General features: G+C 34.9%; 1 protein-coding gene across 1 annotated transcript; it reads right to left on the reverse strand.

The window, feature by feature from the left end:
* Positions 1-357: 357 nt before the first annotated feature.
* On the reverse strand, positions 358-14,707 carry LOC127873306 (mitochondrial 2-oxodicarboxylate carrier-like). Its single transcript, XM_052417117.1, has 8 exons — positions 14,324-14,707; positions 13,551-13,689; positions 12,003-12,132; positions 9,958-10,065; positions 9,420-9,584; positions 6,965-7,146; positions 2,829-2,881; positions 358-1,404 (listed from the first exon to the last, which is right to left on the reverse strand). Exons 1-8 carry the CDS (start codon positions 14,388-14,390, stop codon positions 1,343-1,345), a joined length of 906 nt encoding a protein of 301 aa, XP_052273077.1. The 5' UTR covers positions 14,391-14,707; the 3' UTR covers positions 358-1,342.
* Between the last annotated feature and the right edge of the window lie 4,927 nt (positions 14,708-19,634).

The raw sequence follows: 19,634 nt of genomic DNA on the forward strand, positions 1-19,634 counted from the left end.
CAAATATTTTGAGCAAGTTAGATGCTGCATGACTGAAAAAAAGAGGATCAGGCATGTTACACTGAAAAGGTGAAACCAATATGGCACTAATAAGCTTCCTAATGTGGATGGCAAAAGTTTAAGAGCTTAAAATATTAATTGAAAGCATTACAATCAATCACACATTTTATTTCTACGAAATGATGGTTTTCTTTATCATATTTGTTATTCAGTTATTTTGTTAACAGGCAATACTTTACTGTGCATACTTGGGCATTTGCATTTTAATTGAGTCATATGTAAATATTGCAGCAGACATGATAGACCTAATAGAGTTTGAAAACATTAACCTAGATAATATACATTATGACACATATAAAGACTGATATATGTTTTAATCACATTTTAATTAACAAAACTAGCATATCTTGTGTGCACATTTCTACTACTGGTAGTTTGTGCTAATGCCCATAGTCCATTTGCAGTGTTTCACATGCCATGGATTTTGTGTTGACACACAGTCACATAGACAAGTATAAATGTACTTTAATAGTTAATTCAATTAAATACACTAGAAGTATTATCTTACAAGACAATATAAAATGCATACAGTATTTTCAAAGTTATTATTATTTATTACTATGTTAAATATAATTTTATCCAGAAAACAGATTTTGATTAGGTATAAATACTTTACTTATATATTGATTAGGTTACTAAAAATATTCTAGTAATGCGTTCTGTAATAGGAATACAAGGAATATATGGAGGACGAAGCCCCTTTAACAAAATTATCAAATACACATTTAGAATTAATTCTGTCTCCTTTGGAAAAGGAAAAACATATTCTTGCTTTTTTAACAATTAAATGCAAAAAATAACAATAATAATATCTACGACATTTGAATAATAATTAATTTATCAAAGCTACCCTGTCGAATACATTCAACAATTTATAAAGGCAAGATACACATGTCCCAAAGTACACATAACAGTAACAAAGCACATAATAATTACCATATTTTGAAGCATATAATTATCAATATGCAAATAAGAGTAACGTGCAAGCTTTACAATGTACAAAAAAATCACAATCGTATAAACAACTTCAAAGCTGCTTTAAAAAAATTCATGTATAAAATAAAATAAGCACACATTTATTATAAAAGAGCAACCACTACAGGTTAAATTCATGACTCAATATTATTTTCCTAACATTATCACAGAAAATCATTTAAAAAAGGAATATTTTTTCCCCTTTAATTACAAAACCCACTGTATTATAACACCACATTTCTATAACTAGTACTAAAGCAGATTTTTTCTGCCTGCAGACCGTTGGGGTAATTGATTTTCAGTTCTATCACATGTTTGTCTTCATCCAATCAAATACATGTTCATAGACTAAGAACATTATTGCACCTCCTGAAAGTAAATAAAAAAAGGCATTTTCATTTACATAACCTCATTATTTTGTTTACAAATTATACTGTTAAAAAAATCAACAACTGTTAAAACAACCTCAAAATTAAAAATTTCATAAAATGTTATTTTTGCAATAAACCATCTGGATTGATACATATCCTTGTTGCATTGTTATTAAAAAAACAATTATCATAAATGTTGCAACATGCTTTAAGATATCTAAGAATACCTATGTTAAATACCCATTATTTACAGAAACCATTATCTGACACTGAGAAATTTATCAGACCCCAAGAAATGTATCACACATTGAAATAATGTGCAAAAAATCAAAAATAGTATCTTCAATCCTGTCATTTACAAAACAAATGCAGGAAAACCAGTGCAATAAATAATTATTTGAACAAAATCCTTGCATGTAGGGGAAAGACATCCAGCACAATTCCATTCAGCTACTGTAACAAATGCATCATTCATAGGTGCAAATAGTTTTATCACTTATGTTTGTGAACAATGAAATTTACTTTTAAACTAGAACAGAAACATTCAGTAAACAGATTTTATACGTATACAGATGCTCATAACATATATTATCCCAAATATGTTAGTGCATTAACAAAAAACAAAACAAGAAGGCCATGATGGCCATAAAGCACTCACAGGACTACAAGTCTCAACAATTGTTAAAGATTTAACCTGGTAACCTAGATTTGAACTTTATGCGTGATAGTTTTTAAATTCGCCTACAAATGGCCAAGAGAAACATTCAGACTCAGTTCCATTGTAGTTACGGCACAAATGAGGCATTTCAAAAGTTTATAAGGTGCTTTTTTCTTAGTTTTGACATGGTAACACTTTTTATAACCCAATTTAAACTTAGATATTTTCAAGCTAAACATTAGCAAATTGTTTCATTAACATGAATGATAAATGTTGTTTTGAGAGTGGATATAAGTTTTCAAAAATATTTGACATGATGACCTAGTTTTGACTGCTTTTGACCCAGACTTGAATTATGTCTTAACAATTTTCAATGTCAATAACCTGACAAATATTAATCAAGAATGAAACATTTTTGTGGCTTATAGAGTACCGGTAGGAGTATTGACAAATTATTTTTTCTCAAAAATTTCAGCAGCTGACCCATTTATTAACACTATTTGACCAAGTTTCTAACTAGATGTTTTTAAGATCAACATCCTGATCAAGTTTCATCAAGATTGAGCCCAAACTATTCACTCCAAAGTGTTAGCAAGCTAAAAGTTGATGATGCAGAACACATACTTCACAACATACAGTGACTGATTGACAAAGCTCAGCTTGAGCACTTCTTGCTCAGTTAAGCTAGAAAAAATTCAGATATATACAAATATCAAAGTCATTTTGAGCATCATGAACTGATGTAAGTTAAATGCAATAAATACCTGGACCAAGTCGCAAAATCTTTGGCAAAAGTCCTTTGTAGAGAGCAAGGTACCTAGAACAATAAAAGTTCTTTATTCATAATACTGTTTAAGCGTTGTACAAGAAAAACAAGGCACAAAATTGTCACAAAACCAGGTTTTCAATTTGAAAAAAAGTCTGATAGAAGGAGACAAGTCAAACTGAACTGATTGTTTATAATTAACCCCCTTTGTTTCAAAATAAATCTATTTTTAGTCATGGTTACATTGACCTTGGAGACATAATTCTTGTATGTGACACACCGTCCATTTATGGTGAACAAATGTGCCAAATGACTTTAAAATCTTACCATGAATGACATAGTTATGGCCCGGACAAGCTCATTTATGGCCATTTTTGACCTTTGAACTCAAAGTGTGACCTTGACCTTGGAGATATGGACGTAATTCTTACGTGCGACACACCGTCCAATGATGGTGAACAAATGTGCCAAATGATTTTAAAATCTCACAATGAATGACATAGTTATGGCCAGGACAAGATCATTTATGGCCATTTTTGACATTTGTTCTAAAATTGTGACCTTGACCTTGGAGATATCGACGTAATTTTTTTGAGCGACACACCGTCTAATGATGGTGAACAAATGAGCCAAATTATTTTAAAATCTGACAATGAACGACAAAGTTATGGCCCGAACAAGCTCATTATGCCCCCCTTCGAAGAAGAGGGGGTATATTGCTTTGCTCATGTCGGTCTGTCGGTCGGTCTGTCGGTCGGTCCGTCCACCAGGTGGTTGTCAGACGATAACTCAAGAAGGCTTGGGCCTAGAATCATGAAACTTCATAGGTACATTGATCATGACTCGCAGATGACCCCTATTGATTTTGAGGTCACTAGGTCAAAGGTCAAGGTCACGGTGACCAGAAATAGTAAAATGGTTTTTGAATGATAACTCAAGAACGCATACGCCTAGGATCATGAAACTTCATGGGTAGATTGATCATGACTTGCAGATGACCCCTATTGATTTTGAGGTCACTAGGTCAAAGGTCAAGGTGACCTGAAATAGTAAAATGGTTTCCGGATGATAACTCAAGAACGCATACGCCTAGGATCATGAAACTTCATGGGTAGATTGATCATGACTCGCAGATGACCCCTATTGATTTTGAAGTAACTAGGTCAAAGGTCAAGGTCACGGTGGTCCGAAATAGTAAAATGGTTTTCTGATGATAACTCATGAACGCATACGCCTAGGATCATGAAACTTCATGGGTAGATTGATCATGACTTGCAGATGACCCCTATTGATTTTGAGGTCACAAGGTCAAAGGTCAAGGTCACGGTGACCCGAAATAGTAAAATGATTTTCGGATGCTAACTCAAGAACGCTTTTGCCTAGGATCATGACACTTCATAGGTACATTGATTGTGACCGCAGATGACCCCTATTGATTTTCAGGTCACTAGGTCAAAGGTCAAGGTCACAGTGACAAAAATCGTATTCACACAATGGCTGCCACTACAACGGACAGCCCATATGGGGGGCATGCATGTTTTACAAACAGCCCTTGTTTACAACCATTTTTGACCTTTGAACTCAAATTGTGACCTTGACCTTGGCAGAGGTGTCAAAGTTCTGGATTATTCCTGAAATCAGGATTTTGGCAGGATTTTGGCCCTTAAGGACCAATTTTGATTTTGATATAAATCAGAGGATTTTTTTCTGGAATTTTAAGATTATTGTCACAAAATGTCATCTTAAACACAACTTAAACACAAATTATTTTACTTTGACATATTGTTTACAAAGTTATATACAACAGTAAACAAAGTTACATGAATTATTAACCCTTTTTTGCTCTGGCCCCAAAAGGATAGGCCTATTTTCAGGATTTAAGATTTTGGCCAATTGACACCCCTGAACTTGGAGATATCGACGTATTTTTTTCGCGCGACGCACTGTATAATGATGGTGAACAAATGTGCCAAATGATTTTAAAATCTGACAATGAGCGACAAAATTATGGCCCGGACAAGCTCCTTTGTAGCCATTTTTGACCTTTGAACTCAAACTGTGACCTTGACCTTGGAGATATTGACGTAATTTTTTTGCGCGACACACCGTCTAATGATGGTGAACAAATGTGCCAAATGATTTTTAAATCTGAAAATGGACTTCAAAGTTATGGCCCGGACAAGCTCATTTATAGCCATTTTTGACCTTTGATCTCAAATTGTGACCTTGACCTTTGAGATATCGACATAATTCTTTCGCGCGACACACTGTCCAATGATGGTGAACAAATGTGCCAAATAATTTTAAAATCTCACAATGAACGACAAAGTTATGGCCCGGACAAGCTTGTTCAGCCCGCCAGCCCGCCTGCCGACATTCGCCAATCTAATAACCAGTTTTTTCCTTCCGAAAACCTGGTTAACAATTCTGCAAAGACTGCTGTAAACATATTCAATAAGATAAAAATGGCCAATAGGCTCACCCAGTCTTTGACATCACATGAACCAGTCAAGGGGTACTAATATGCTCACCCAGTCTTTGACCCCACATAAACCAGTCAAGGGGCACTAATACGCTCACCCAGTCTTTGACATCCCATGAACCATTCAAGGGGCACTAATATGCTCACCCAGTCTTTGATATCACATGAACCAGTCAAGGGGCACTAATATGCTCACCCAGTCTTTGACCCCACATGAACCAGTCAAGGGGCACTAATACGCTCACCCAGTCTTTGATCCCACATTAACCAGTCAACGAGCACTAATATGCTCACCGGTCTTTGACCTCACATGAACCAGTCAGGGGGCACTTATACTCTCACCCAGTCTTTGACCCCACAAGAATCAGTCAAGGAGCAATAATACGCTCATCCAGTCTTTGACCCCACATGAATCAGTCAAGGGGCACTAATATGCTCAGCCAGTCTTTGACCCGACATGAACCAGTCAAGGGGCACTAATACACTCATATGGTGTTTGACCCCACATGAACCAGTCAAAGGGCACTAATACGCTCAACCATATGGGCAAGTTTCAGACGCATCCAAGATATAATGAAGACAAAGGAAGGGCAATAAATAGCGCCTCGAAAGTGTTGACAAGCATATCTTTTAATGTGACTTAGTAATATTGTTTTTACCATACATGACCTTCAAACCTTGCCTAGATATCTAGATATCTGAGCTAATGTTCTGACCAAGTTTCATGATGATTGAGCAATATTAGACCTCCATAGTGTTCACAATCTGTTTCTTTCATTTAACCTAATGACCTAGTTTTTACACCATATAACCCAGTCTCTAACTCAGCTTCGGTATCATTGGGAAAAATCTTCAAACCATGTTTAATTAAGATTTGGGAATAAATGAGGCTTCTAGTGTTTGCAAGCTTTTTTCCTTTTATTTGATCTTGTGATCTATTTTTTTTCCCCAACTGGACCAAGCTTAAAACTTGGCAGAAATATAATTTAAACAGATACTTCATGAAGAATGGGGTATTCATGTGGCCTGTAGACTGATCATAAGCTTTATATTAAATTTGACCCGGTGACCCAGATCTTGACATCCCCTTACCAAGTTTAATTCTCAGGTGAAATAAAATTAAGAAAAAAGTTCTGACCGAGTTTCATGAAAATGTAGCTTTAACTTTTGCCTCTAGAGTGTTCACAAGGCAAATTTTTATATAAATTTTAGACAATCCCCAAAACTCACCATTAGCATGTAGTGCTAAGGTGAGTTTAAACATAACTGGAGAACATGCTACATTTCAAAGACAATTGTACTGAGGAACAGACAGCAAATCTATCGTCCTATCTGGAGAATATAATAATACCTTATGATGTTCTTACAATTTGTTATTACAATATTCAGTTTTTGTCAACGTTTGGTTAAAGTTTCCTTACTGTTCATACAAAGTTTCATCCAAATATTTCCAGATCTTTATTACAAACAGCAGGGTCTTGTTTTGCCAACTGATTGAATGGTGGAAAAACAGACAGGATGGCTGAAATCAAACCTATCAATCACCACTAGCAGACACAAAATAGCCATCCTCAGCATTTCATAAAATAATTCATTAAGAACTTTGAGAAAGTTAGAATAGTTCAACAACAAGTTTTAGACAACAACCATACCCTTCCTCCTTATACACAGTTGCCATGGTAGCAAAGCACGTTCTATACTTGATCTCGCCCCGGACAGGTTGTGGTCCTTGAATTCGACTCTTTGCAACATCAAATGGAATGTTTATGACCGATGACAATATCCCACTTGCAAGACCAATGCAGAACCGTCTGAGAACATCCATTGTTGGATCCTGAAACATTTTCAAATGAGCCTTGTTCTGGAAAAACTTGGCTTAATGTATGTGCATAAAGTCTCATCCCAGAGTAGCTTGTGCAATTTGCACAGGCTAATCAGGGACGACGTGCGAAAAAGGCCAACAAATAGATATCAGAAAAATGTGAACATTAGTTCAGTCAATGTAAAGCATGGATGAAATTCCTTCAAACTAAATAAAGCCTATTAATAGACAGTGCTATAACTTCGGCCAAAGAATGGTCCTAGATACAGAAGAACTCTCATGACAAGTGCACCACTTCTTTTCCATTTATTATTTGACAAGGGACAAAATTGTCACAAAACCAGGTTTTCATTGTGAAAAAAAAATCTGATAAAGGGAGAAAACTCAAACTGAACTTTTGAAATGACCAAAAAAAATTAACCCCCTTTGTAATTTTTTTTTTTTTTAAATCTATTTTTAGTCGTGGCGACCTTGACATTGGAGAGATATTGACGTGATTCTTTCGTGGGACACACCGTCCCATGATGGTGAACAAATGTGCCAAATGATTTTAAAATCTCACAATGAATGACATAGTTATGGCCAGGACAAGCTCATTTATGGCCATTTTTGACCTTTGAACTCAAAGTGTGACCTTGACCTTGGAGATATCGACGTAATTATTTCGCGCGACACACCGTCCAATAATGGTGAACAAATGTGCCAAATGATTTTAAAATCTGACGATGAACGACATAGTTATGGCTCGGACAAGCTCATTTATGGCCATTTTTGACCTTTGAACTCAAAGTGTGACCTTGACCTTGGAGATATCGACGTAATTATTTCGCGCGACACACCGTCCAATGATGGTGAACAAATGTGCCAAATGATTTTAAAATCTGACAATGAACGACATAGTTATGGCCCGGACAAGCTTATTCCGCCAGCCCGCCAGCCCGCCAGCCAGCCAGCCCGCCAGCCAGCCAGCCCGCCCGCATTCGCCAATCTAATAACCAGTTTTTTCCTTCGGAAAACCTGGTTAAAAATACAAAATTGGTAAGCTGCTTGATGATTTCAGACTTAAGTTTCAGATGATGATCAGGGAGGTCAGGCTCAAGTCTCAGATGGCGATTCTGGAGGTCTGAGTCAAGTCTCACATGATGATTATGGAGGTCAGACTCTAGTCTCAGATGATGATTATAATGGAGGTCAGAGTAAAGTCTCAGATGATGATTATGGAGGTCAGAGTAAAGTCTCAGATGATGATTATGGAGGTCAGACTCAAGTCTTAGATGATGATTATGAAGGTAAGAGTCAAGTCTCGGATGATGTTTATAAAGGTCAGACTCAAGTCTTAGATGATGATTATTGAGGTCAGACTCCAGTCTCTGACGATGATAATGGATGACAGACTCAAGTTTCAGGTGATGATAATAAAGGTCAGACTCCAGTCTCAGATGATGATTACGGAGGTCAGACTCAAGTCTCAGATGATGAATACGGAGGTCAGACTCAAGTCTCAGGTGATGATAATAAAGGTCAGACTCCAGTCTCAGATGATGATTACGGAGGTCAGACTCAAGTCTCAGATGATGATTACGGAGGTCAGACTCAAGTCTCAGATGATGATTACGGAGGTCAGACTCAAGTCTCAGATGATGAATACGGAGGTCAGACACAAGTCTCAGGTGATGATAATAAAGGTCAGACTCCAGTCTCAGATGATGATTACGGAGGTCAGACTCAAGTCTCAGATGATGATTATGAAGGTCAGACTCAAGTCTCAGATGATGATAATGGATGTCAGACTCAAGTCTCAGATGATAATGGAGGTCAGACTCAAGTCTCAGATGATAATGGAGGTCAGACTCAAGTCTCAGATGATGATTAGGGAGGTCAAAGTCAAGTCTCAGGTGATGATAATAAAGGTCAGACTACAGTCTCAGATGATGATTACGGAGGTCAGACTCAAGTCTCAGATGATGATTATGGAGGTCAGACTCAAGTCTCAGATGATGATAATGGATGCCAGACTCAAGTCTCAGATGATAATGGAGGTCAGACTCAAGTCTCAGATGATAATGGAGGTCAGACTCAAGTCTCAGATGATGCTTATGGTGGTCAGACTATAGTCTCAGATGATGATAATGGAGGTCAGACTCAAGTCTCAGATGATGATAATAGAGGTCACACTCAAGTCTCAGATGATGAATATGGAGGTCAGACTCAAGTCTCAGATGATGATTATGGAGGTCAGACTCAAGCCTAAGAAACCATATAAATAACAATAAATTAGCACATACTGGTTGTTCTGGAATGATTCCTTTGACGGTATGGTAGAAACCAAAGTAGACCATATTGAAGACACCGTTCCGACCCAGTGTGGAAGTCATGCCTTTGCCAAGACCTTGTGATCCAAACCCGTGTGCCTTAATGATCTCTCGAGCCGTTGCCATAGTACTTTTTTGCTAAAATATTATATTATCTCAGTGTCAACAATTTTGCATTACTTACAAGTTAAGAGTTGTCCACAAGACAAAATGTTAAGAAAATAAAATAATGAATTCAATTCAATTTATTTTTAAGTATGAATAAATATACACATTACGCCAATAAATCATACTATAATTTTTGGTTTTGTTTCTTTTTTTAAAGCCTTTTTCGTTCATCATTATCAAAAATAAAAATACAGAATATGGTGGGGTAAGACTAACCAAAGAAACATATGGGCCCTTTGAAAAAGGGGTTTAATGAATGTGCATAAAGTGTTGTATCAGATTAGCCTAAATGCATTACTATCAGCATCATGGAAAAAAACAGTGAAAAGTATCATTTTGTCACCTCTTTAAACTGGTTCCTCTCTGCCTGTAACTTGACCTTAATCACCTCAAAAGGGTTGATAACTACAGCTTCTGTCAGTCCAGACCCTAGCCCAGATAGTGAAAATACCTGCAATCAACAAATCAGTTATTTATACCAAGCGTCCAAAAAAAAAAGGCCTTGGCAAACAGCGTAGACCCAGATGAGACGCCACATGATGCGGCGTCTCATCAGGGTCTGCGCTGTTTGCTAAAAGGAATTTCTGTAAGAAATATTCTAAATATAGAAATAAATATATTACTAGACATCCCTAATTTTGGAAATAAATTTATCCAATTTAGAAGGATGGGAGAGTCCACTAGGCATAAATGGGTTAACTATCATTTTAATTTCCAGGCCATAAACCCACCAATACAAACCCCATTAAATAAACAAGAAGTTTGTCACAGACAAAAACAGCCGTGCCCTTCCAAGTTCATACAGTAAGACTAAGAACATAACCTTCATAAGTTCAACATCATTACTTCAGCATCTTTTAGTTATGACAAGGCCAAATTTCATAAAAATAGCTTAAGTTTTGTTATTATTTGGCACATATGGCCCTCTATGTACACAAGCCTGGTATTTTCCATTGATTGAAATATCCAGATTATTTTAAAGTTTTCATTTAAGTCTGTACCATAGCTGCCACAATTTTTGTCAGACAAAAATACTAAAATAATAAATGTACATATTTCCAAAATTGGCCAATATCCACACACTAAGTTTCTTTAGTACTTTTTGGAATGTTATTATTAAAGTAAAATTTGTTCTTCTGGAGATTTCCTCCCACTTATTCCACCAGGTGTTAGATTTTTGTCTGAACTCATCCCTTCATATTTGCGAAACAAAAAGCTCTAATGGTCCCGAAACAGCGCATTCAGTACTTTCTCCTCTGGCTTCGACAAATCTGGAGCCTTTGGTTTCTTCACAACATCTTTAGGCCGTTTTTACGAATAAGATTATTGTGATGTCAACAAAGAAAATCACTCATGATGACAGCTTGTACGAAACATGTTCGTGAATACATTTCTCCTGAGTCTGTCTTATGTAAGTCAAAGTCTGAGTGGGAGTTAAAGATGAAGTTTAGTATTAATATAAATGATGAAAATGGCTCGAGGGACAACAACCTGCATTTAACAAATGGGCCCAATAAATAAATTTTGCACAAGAAGTTATGGGTACATTTGAGTCACAAAAGATTCCTGAAAAGATCCAAATTATCTTGAATATGCATTAGGATTCATATAATCTATTAATTTGGCTTTATTAAGTGCATTTGCTCTAGTTAGCTACAAAAAGAAGCAAGTGTGTTCCAGACATCAGCAGCAGCTGTAGTGACTTGATGCTCTATCAAGTAATCCTCAGTATCAAACTTAATTACAGCAGCTGTTACAATTGATGCTCTCTTTAGTTGTACTAGATATCAATCTTAGTTGAAGGAGGGTAACAATTGATGCTCTCTTTAGTTGTACTAGATATCAATCTTAGTTGAAGGAGGGTATCAATTGATGCTCTATCAACTTCTACTCAGTATCAATCTTTGTTATAGGAGGGTAATAATTGATACTCTATCAACTTTACTCAGTTTCAATGTTTGTTAAAGGAGGGTAACAATTGTTGCTCTATCAGCTTATACTCAGTATGAATCTTCGTTAAAGGAAGGTAACAATTGATGCTCAATCAACTTGACTCAGTATTAATCTTTGTTACAGGTGGGTGACAATTTATGCTCTATCAACTTATACTCAGTATCAATCTTTGTTACAGGTGGGTGACAATTTATGCTCTATCAACTAATACTCAATATAAATCTTTGTTACAGGAGGGTAACAATTGATGCTCTAGTCAGTTATACTCAGTATCAATTTTTGTTACAGGAGGGTAACAATTGATGCTCTATCCAGTTATACACACTATACATCTTTGCTACAGAGAAAAAGTCAAAGACCAACAATGCTTGCTTTTTCATACCATAGTGTGAAAATTGAGATCATATATTATTCAAATTACTCTGTCAATCTTACCCATGCCTGTGGCAAATGACCTCCATACGCAAACATGTTCTTGTATCTCTCAAAAGTGAAGAACTTTACAGCTCTCTTTGGTGTTTCTGCTAACAAGGGAGGTAATATACCCTTGTAAAATGACAGAGTACTGAAATGTTGTATAATATTAATGCATAATAATGTAAATGTTTATTTCAACATACATTCTTGGAAAGCTGAAAAGGGACATGATGGCTATTCAAATTATCATGTTCCAAAGTTATTCTCTCTATCATACCATAGTAAAATATATAGAAGAAACATGATAAGGAAATATATAAAAATAATAATTAATATGGCCGGAAAATATATACTATTGGCTATGATGGAAAAAGGTCCTGTTTCATGTAATGGGACTATCAACTTAAAGTAATTACATTTTATTGTCAGACAATTACAACAATATTTTTTGCTGTTCCAAATTCAGAAACTTGAGATGCTGGAGAAGCAGACACTAAAACTGTCAAGGCGTTTTCTAACATTTCAGAAACCGATTTGGCTAACATTCAGAAAACTAAACAAATCTTCATAACATGAATTTTAAAAGCACAGAAAGGACATAATTCTGCTGAATTAATGTCAGGACCTTGCTCTGTCTGCTCACAGTATGATTTGAAATAAAGTGTGAAGTTTTAATTAGATAATATCTATCTTCAGATAATATAATTAAAAATTAAAGGGTCCTTTCCATGTTTTGGTAAATTGACAAAATTAAAAAAAGATGTTTCAGAATCGCAAATTCTCGTGATATTTGTGAGGAAACAGTAATACTGAACATTTACCATGCTCTAAAATATCCATTATATTATGCATCTTTTGACGATTTAAAAAACCTGAAAATTATAAAGCGTTGCAACGCGAAACGAATAAATAATTTGGAGAGTTATGTTGTTGTCTTTATTTTTTGTGATACTACGAGGATTGCTCATATAAAGTATAAAATGCATCATTCATTGTATGAGCACGGATGGCCGAGTGGTCTAAGTGTTAGACTTTTACTCCAGGGGTCAGTGGATCAAGCCCCGTTGAGGATTCCTTTTTTTTCTTTCTTTAATATTATTCTTGTATTGTACTGAAGCTTTTTAGATCCAATGTTTATATTTATCAATATAAAGCATTTAATGGCAAATTTCAATATCTGCCAAAATCTGTGAAAAGGCCCCTTTAAATAGATAATGTAATTATCTTAGATAATTATCTTCACTACTGGCAGTAACAAAGATATGAAGATGTAGCGGGCAAACCTTACACAGGGCATATTGTATATATGCCCATGCTCAGAGGCCCACACTTTATAAATAATGGGTGAGACTAGAGTAGCTTGAATTGTTATGTGGACAATCTCGTTTAAAACACAACATTATCAAAGTGTTACATATCAAAATCTCCAGTTTTGAAACCAAGTACATGTCAATGGGTAAGCAATATTCTTAGCCAGCCCTGAATGAGTATCATGCAGACTGTTGCTTGTTTTCATATGCAGAACAGAAAAATTGTGTTCACTTCCAACTAGCAAAATGATTATACCCTTCAGTTCTGTATATCTTTCTGACACAGTCTGCCAGGGAGGTGTAGTGGTGAGGATCACCTGGACCTCTCTGGATCTGAAACCGTGTCTTTATCAGATCCAACGGATGCATGATTGACACCTCAATAAAACCTGAAGTGAAACCAGTTAGGAAAGGTTTGCAAAGTTTTTATGCAATTAATTAGATGTGATCAGTAAATTCTGAACTAGCAAAAGAAGTTTTGACCTTAACACATATAAAGACACCTCTTATATTTGTAGTATTCCATAAGTCACATTGAATGTCTAATTTATAACCAACTAGTTTATGAACTTATTTCTGATTCAACAGTATCCATACAGACCATACTACTGTGTATACCAACAAAATGATGACTATGCCACAGTTGCTATTAAAGTGGACACCATATCCACTACACCAAAGCCACTGAATCAGCTTGAATTACAGGGACTAAAAAAAGCACACAATTATAAGATATAAGATCTTAAAGCTTGGCTGATATAAAACACTTTTAATTTTTTGGATGCATAACTTTTTTATTAAATGTATTGTAATATTTTGTAAACAAATATTTCCATATATTTATTACAATGCATGGTAATGAAATATCTAAGCTTTTGCCCGTAAATTAGGCAGCATCTATAATCATATTACAATATGAGGGATCGATGGGTCAAATGGTAGGATGCTGGTACAGTGGGAGTATGAACTTGAGAGTAACTGAGTATTCATGTCTTATTTAAATTTAAAGAAGGAACACCTACCAGCACAAACCCCCAGCTACAAATTGCATGGCAGCAAGCTGCGCCAAGCTTTTCTGTTTCACTTCCGCGGCCATCCTTCATCTGTCGGTGCCTTTCTTTCGTTTACAAAACGTGCTAATGAATATAAATCAGCGAACTAGATGTACCGGTACTACATTGTGTTCATACATGTATAAAGGAGATCTTGGCGTGACGTGAATGGGGGTTTTCTGTTCCTATAAATAGCCTCACCGTCAACACTATGTCTTCATAGTGTTGTACCCTTAAAGAAAACATAACGCAAAAGTATGCATGTGTTCATTTGTTTTTAATTTTGATTGTGATTTAATTCAGCTTGCATTTTTATTGAACGTAGCAAACATCCGAGTCACTTTCAAGTACAGAAAGTTTTCACATAATTTTGACAAGATTTAGTTGTTTGTAACCTCATTATTATTATTTCAGTGTAATCGATTTTATCGTTTTGCTAATCAATCAATCAAGGCGACCATAAGTTAATTTCCGTTTATAACGCATGTAGGAAAGGTTAGCAAGATTTCAGAATGATTTCTAAGACCACAATTGGCATTGCGGCCGCAGGAATATGTGCTATTGGTTATTGTATTTATTTTGACAAAAAAAAGAAGAAGTGATCCAAATTATCGCCAAAAAGTGACAGAAAGTAAGTTTTTTGTCTTGTGAATTTTTGAACTTGAATAAGTTGAAAATTCTTTAAATATCCATTATTCATGCGGGCATGATCACAGTGATATAAATGATTTTGTTTTGGAACATAGTGATCCCATCATAATCTATACTTTTCCACTGAAATATGTTTCTGCATTAGCATGTCTCTTAGTTTTTTAAGTTATGTATAGTATTATATAAATATGAATTTGTGTTTGAAATAGATACATCATACATGTAATTATCCCTTACTCTCATAGTATCGGTCCTCCTCATAGCAGTGTCCATTCTAGATTTGATTCATACTTTGACAAAACAAGACTTACCTGACATACACAATGGACTCCACCCAACCCCCCCCCCGCCCCCCTGAATCCCCCCGCAAAACAAAATATTGTTTTTCCTTTGTTTTTCTTATTTTTGAAAGATCATCTAATAAATGACCACACACCTATACCCCCTTCTCCTTCCCCACCCTAAATCCCCCACCTACCCAAAAGAATTTTTTTATTTAAACATGCAGGCTTCCTGAAAAGGCTGGACCGCCGGTCTTGTCCCGCAAAATTCTTACGGTCCGGCGAAGTTTCTGATATCGCCGGTCCTTGTGACAGGCAAACAAATTTATGACTTAATACCGAAAACGCAAATTCTTGCCAAAAGAACAAAAACTCCCCCATTAAAATCACTATTTTCGTGAATTTCTAGCCTTTTTGTCATTAAGAACACTAACGCTTCACTAGTTTTTAAGAGTGCTCTCCCTTTGTTGTTTTTTCGACAACGTCCATTTCATTGGTCGGACATATTACTGTGCCATATCAAAACAATCAATATGAAGCGAAACTGTAAACATTTAAACGGAATTATGGAAACATCACAGTTTACTTCGGAACCAAGAATGCACATGAGCAGAGACTTGTTGAAATCTGCGAGTTAAACATGTGAGTTACACACGATTCTTTTCAATCCCCTGAAAATCTTCGTAAATTAAGCATTTTCAATACCCAGAAAATCTTCGTAAATTAAGCATTTTGATGTGAGGCCTTCTTGTCCCCAGACATAAATATGATAAAATAGCCTATTACATGCATCCGATCCCTATAGACATATATATTTTCCTTTGAGTCTGACTAGAATTTAAAGCTGTTGTCCATCATACACTGTAATCACTAGAACATGCAAGTGTTTGTTTTACTTTATCAAGTGTACTTATACCCAGGCTGCACATTGCAATAAATATGAGTTAAACTTTACTTAATTATTCAATTATAAACTCATGCTGTTCGGTCAGGTTAATTTTTGTCTGGACAGGCTAACTTTTCCATCAGCCTGTCCTGTTGACAGGCATTTTTGGGGACTTTTCAGAGGCCTGAACATGGTAAAAAAAATTAAAAATATTTATTTTATTTTTGAAGGACTGTACAACACTCCCACCCAAGCTATTGCTATCAAACTTGAAATAAAATCCTATAAGTTTGTTTAATGTCTTTACAAATGTTCAATAGATTGTGGAAAATATATACCTGATCTCAGACCTGTCTATAAAGTACATTGTACAACTTCTTTAAAACATAAGTGATCAATACTGTTAAACCATTATTAATCGTCGGGCATTAATTTTCGTGTATTACGTCAGTCGACCAATTGAGGAATTCAAGATCCTAATGAAAATCATGTCCCATATTCAATGTATGAACAAAATTAAGACTGAATAACCGAAGGCACGAGGCATTAAAATCCAACATAATCCACGCAAAAATACTCGGGACTGTTTCATAATCAAGATAATACGGTTTTGACACAAAGGGGTGTAGATTACACAGTGTACTTAACTGACACATAACATTGCTGTAAAACGCAAGTGCAGTACAGCTGTATTGACTCCGTTGACTACGTTAAGGTAGGATAGTAATGCTTAGCGCTAATATTAACAACTTTATTACCCTTGTGTGCATTGTGTTTCTCAGTGTTGTTGCAGATTATACAGCCTCCACGCAGCGGATCCGGATCAAAAACAATAAACGAAATAAAAGAGATGATGATGTGTGATCAACACCTGACCGATATACATTCTCCGAATTGATTACAAATTAATACAGAACACATTGATTTGTGTTAGGTTGTTAGCGTTTAACTACAATTAAGGTGTGAAAATAGCTTGTGTTGTGTTTATGGGCTATCGATTTTTTTAATCATGGACAACTTCAACAAATTTTACGATACATATTTCAAATCAATTGTTATTTGTAGCAATTGTTTACGTAACAGGTAAAGAGAAATTAGCAATAATGACGATAAGTTCCATCCAAACGTAGGGCAATTGTTTACAGAAATTCACTTTCATTTTCGCGCGATTTTCAGGAAATCCCCGAAAGCACGATTTTCGAATGACTGAGTTTGCCGCAATAAAACATTGCATTCAATCTCATTTAAACTAACTTGTCCATTGGTTGTTACAATTTAATCTGAACTTTGCCCTATGTAACCGCTGTCAGATAATACAGTGTTAATTTTACGCTTTCGAAAAATGGCCTATGTTCGTGTTTATGAAATTTTTTAACACATTTATCGAGATTTTGAACCCGTCATACGCGTTATTATTGGAATTAGTGTACTAATTTAAATTTGCTAAATTGCTCATTGACATTATTACAAGTGACATGTCAGACAAATTAATACTGTACTTAAAGATATCAAATATTTACGATGCAAAACTCTTGAAACTATTTAAAACTGACCAAATAGTGTGCTAACACTAATTATTACCAATAATGTTCGCACCTTCTCTAATATGCGCCGACTAAGGTAAGGTTGTTATCAGTTTGGCCATGATGGTAAATGAATAAGACAAATTGGCAATTGGCTTCACTGTTTCAAACACTTGTTAACTGTTATTTGGTCCCACTAATTCGCTAATCATAATAATGATACGCCCATTACTGGCTTTTGTCCATATAATCAATTATATCATGACACTCATATTGAATCAAATAATTAATGAGTACTTATAGTTATTGTAGTTTTAACCATAAGTTATTTTTTATTAATCTATGATTTGTTGTTCTAATATTAACAAACAAATCAGATGCACAGTTTCAAAACTGTTGGTAGTTAAAAATGACCACAATATGCAATGATAAATTTAACAACTACCCATAATGCAATCATTACTTTAACATAAAAAATATGTTTTGTAAACATTCATAGAATAAATACACATTTAAGTATCAAAACCAAGAAACATCTTAAATCTTTCAATACTTATTCTCAGTGGATGATCACTTCAAATGCTATTCAAAAGTTTTGCAATTCTACATACAAATGTTGTAAGCATTGCTATTTTTCTCTCCAGGACGTAAAAAGCAGCCAATAGAGGCCTAGGTGGCAGTGGAAATTCAAGCACTACTAAGGTAGGAATGTTTCATTTATTAAGTATTGTCAGGGCAACATTGGACTGGTATTGGTTCATTTATCAGTAAGTGTTTATTTTAGTAAATTGTTTGTATTTGTCTATTTAACAAAAAAAGTAATGCTGTCTTCATTTATTTTTCATGACATGTAATAATATTTTCTATTTTCAGGTACAGCTTTTGTATTTTTTCCCTGTCAAAGAAAACTATAAATTTTCTGCATGGTGTCTTTGTACAGCTGGCTGTACCCATATCTCTGCTTTAACACTTGCAAGAAAATATGTTCAATGCTCATTCACTATCAATTTTCTTATATCTATTGATTTAAGCTAGATTTAATATGTGTCATACAATAATTCATATAAGTAGATGTAGATCACTGTTTCAAAATTTATTTAAAGAAATATCCTCTCTTAGTTTCCAGATCCTACCAATGAAAAGCATGCCAGGCTTTCTTTATGCAAGAAATACAACTTGGTGAAATACTTATGACAAATGGACGTAAGTTTTCATAATTCAACACATTTCTTTTATATGAGTACAAATCACATCATTATACAGGGAATTGAAGCCGAATCCTGCTTTTGATGCAAGCATTTTGTAATTTTGTCACTTTTGACTCCTGGAAATCATCTTCCTTGCATCATTTTGATGCAAAGTTACCATGAAACTTTAATAAAATGTCGTGTTTATTATACAAAAAGTAGGTTTTTAGTTAAGCAAGATATACTAAAAGGTATACAAAGCAATATTTGTATAGAGCAATCAACTATATATATATAAGCAAATACATGTATATAGATTTCCAGTATTTTTACTACTGACAAATTCATTTGACCTCTTGACATTTCAAGCATAGGGTCATTGACTCCTGGTTTTCAAAAACTATTGAAATCTATAATTCCATAAAAGGTTTTCTTTAATATGTTACATAAATATTTTGATATAAATGACATACAATTATAAAGGTGTATGTGTATTGATAAAAAAGATCTACGGTCAAACTCACACTTATTTAAGGAAAGGAAACAGTATTGACCAAAAATAGTGATACATACAAAACTATATAAAAATTAATATTAAAATAAATATATTAAAAAGGTAACCTCATATTAGTGATACATAGTTGATACAATATTTTAGATCATTTAAAGCCTCTATAACGCTCAAAATCAACGAAAATTTCGTTAGTATAGGGTCTTATAGTAAACAAGCCACAATTTCAACGCTTGATGTGGTTACTAT

The sequence above is a fragment of the Dreissena polymorpha genome, chromosome 3, assembly GCF_020536995.1.
Source record: "Dreissena polymorpha isolate Duluth1 chromosome 3, UMN_Dpol_1.0, whole genome shotgun sequence".
Taxonomy (NCBI): Eukaryota; Metazoa; Mollusca; class Bivalvia; order Myida; family Dreissenidae; genus Dreissena; species Dreissena polymorpha.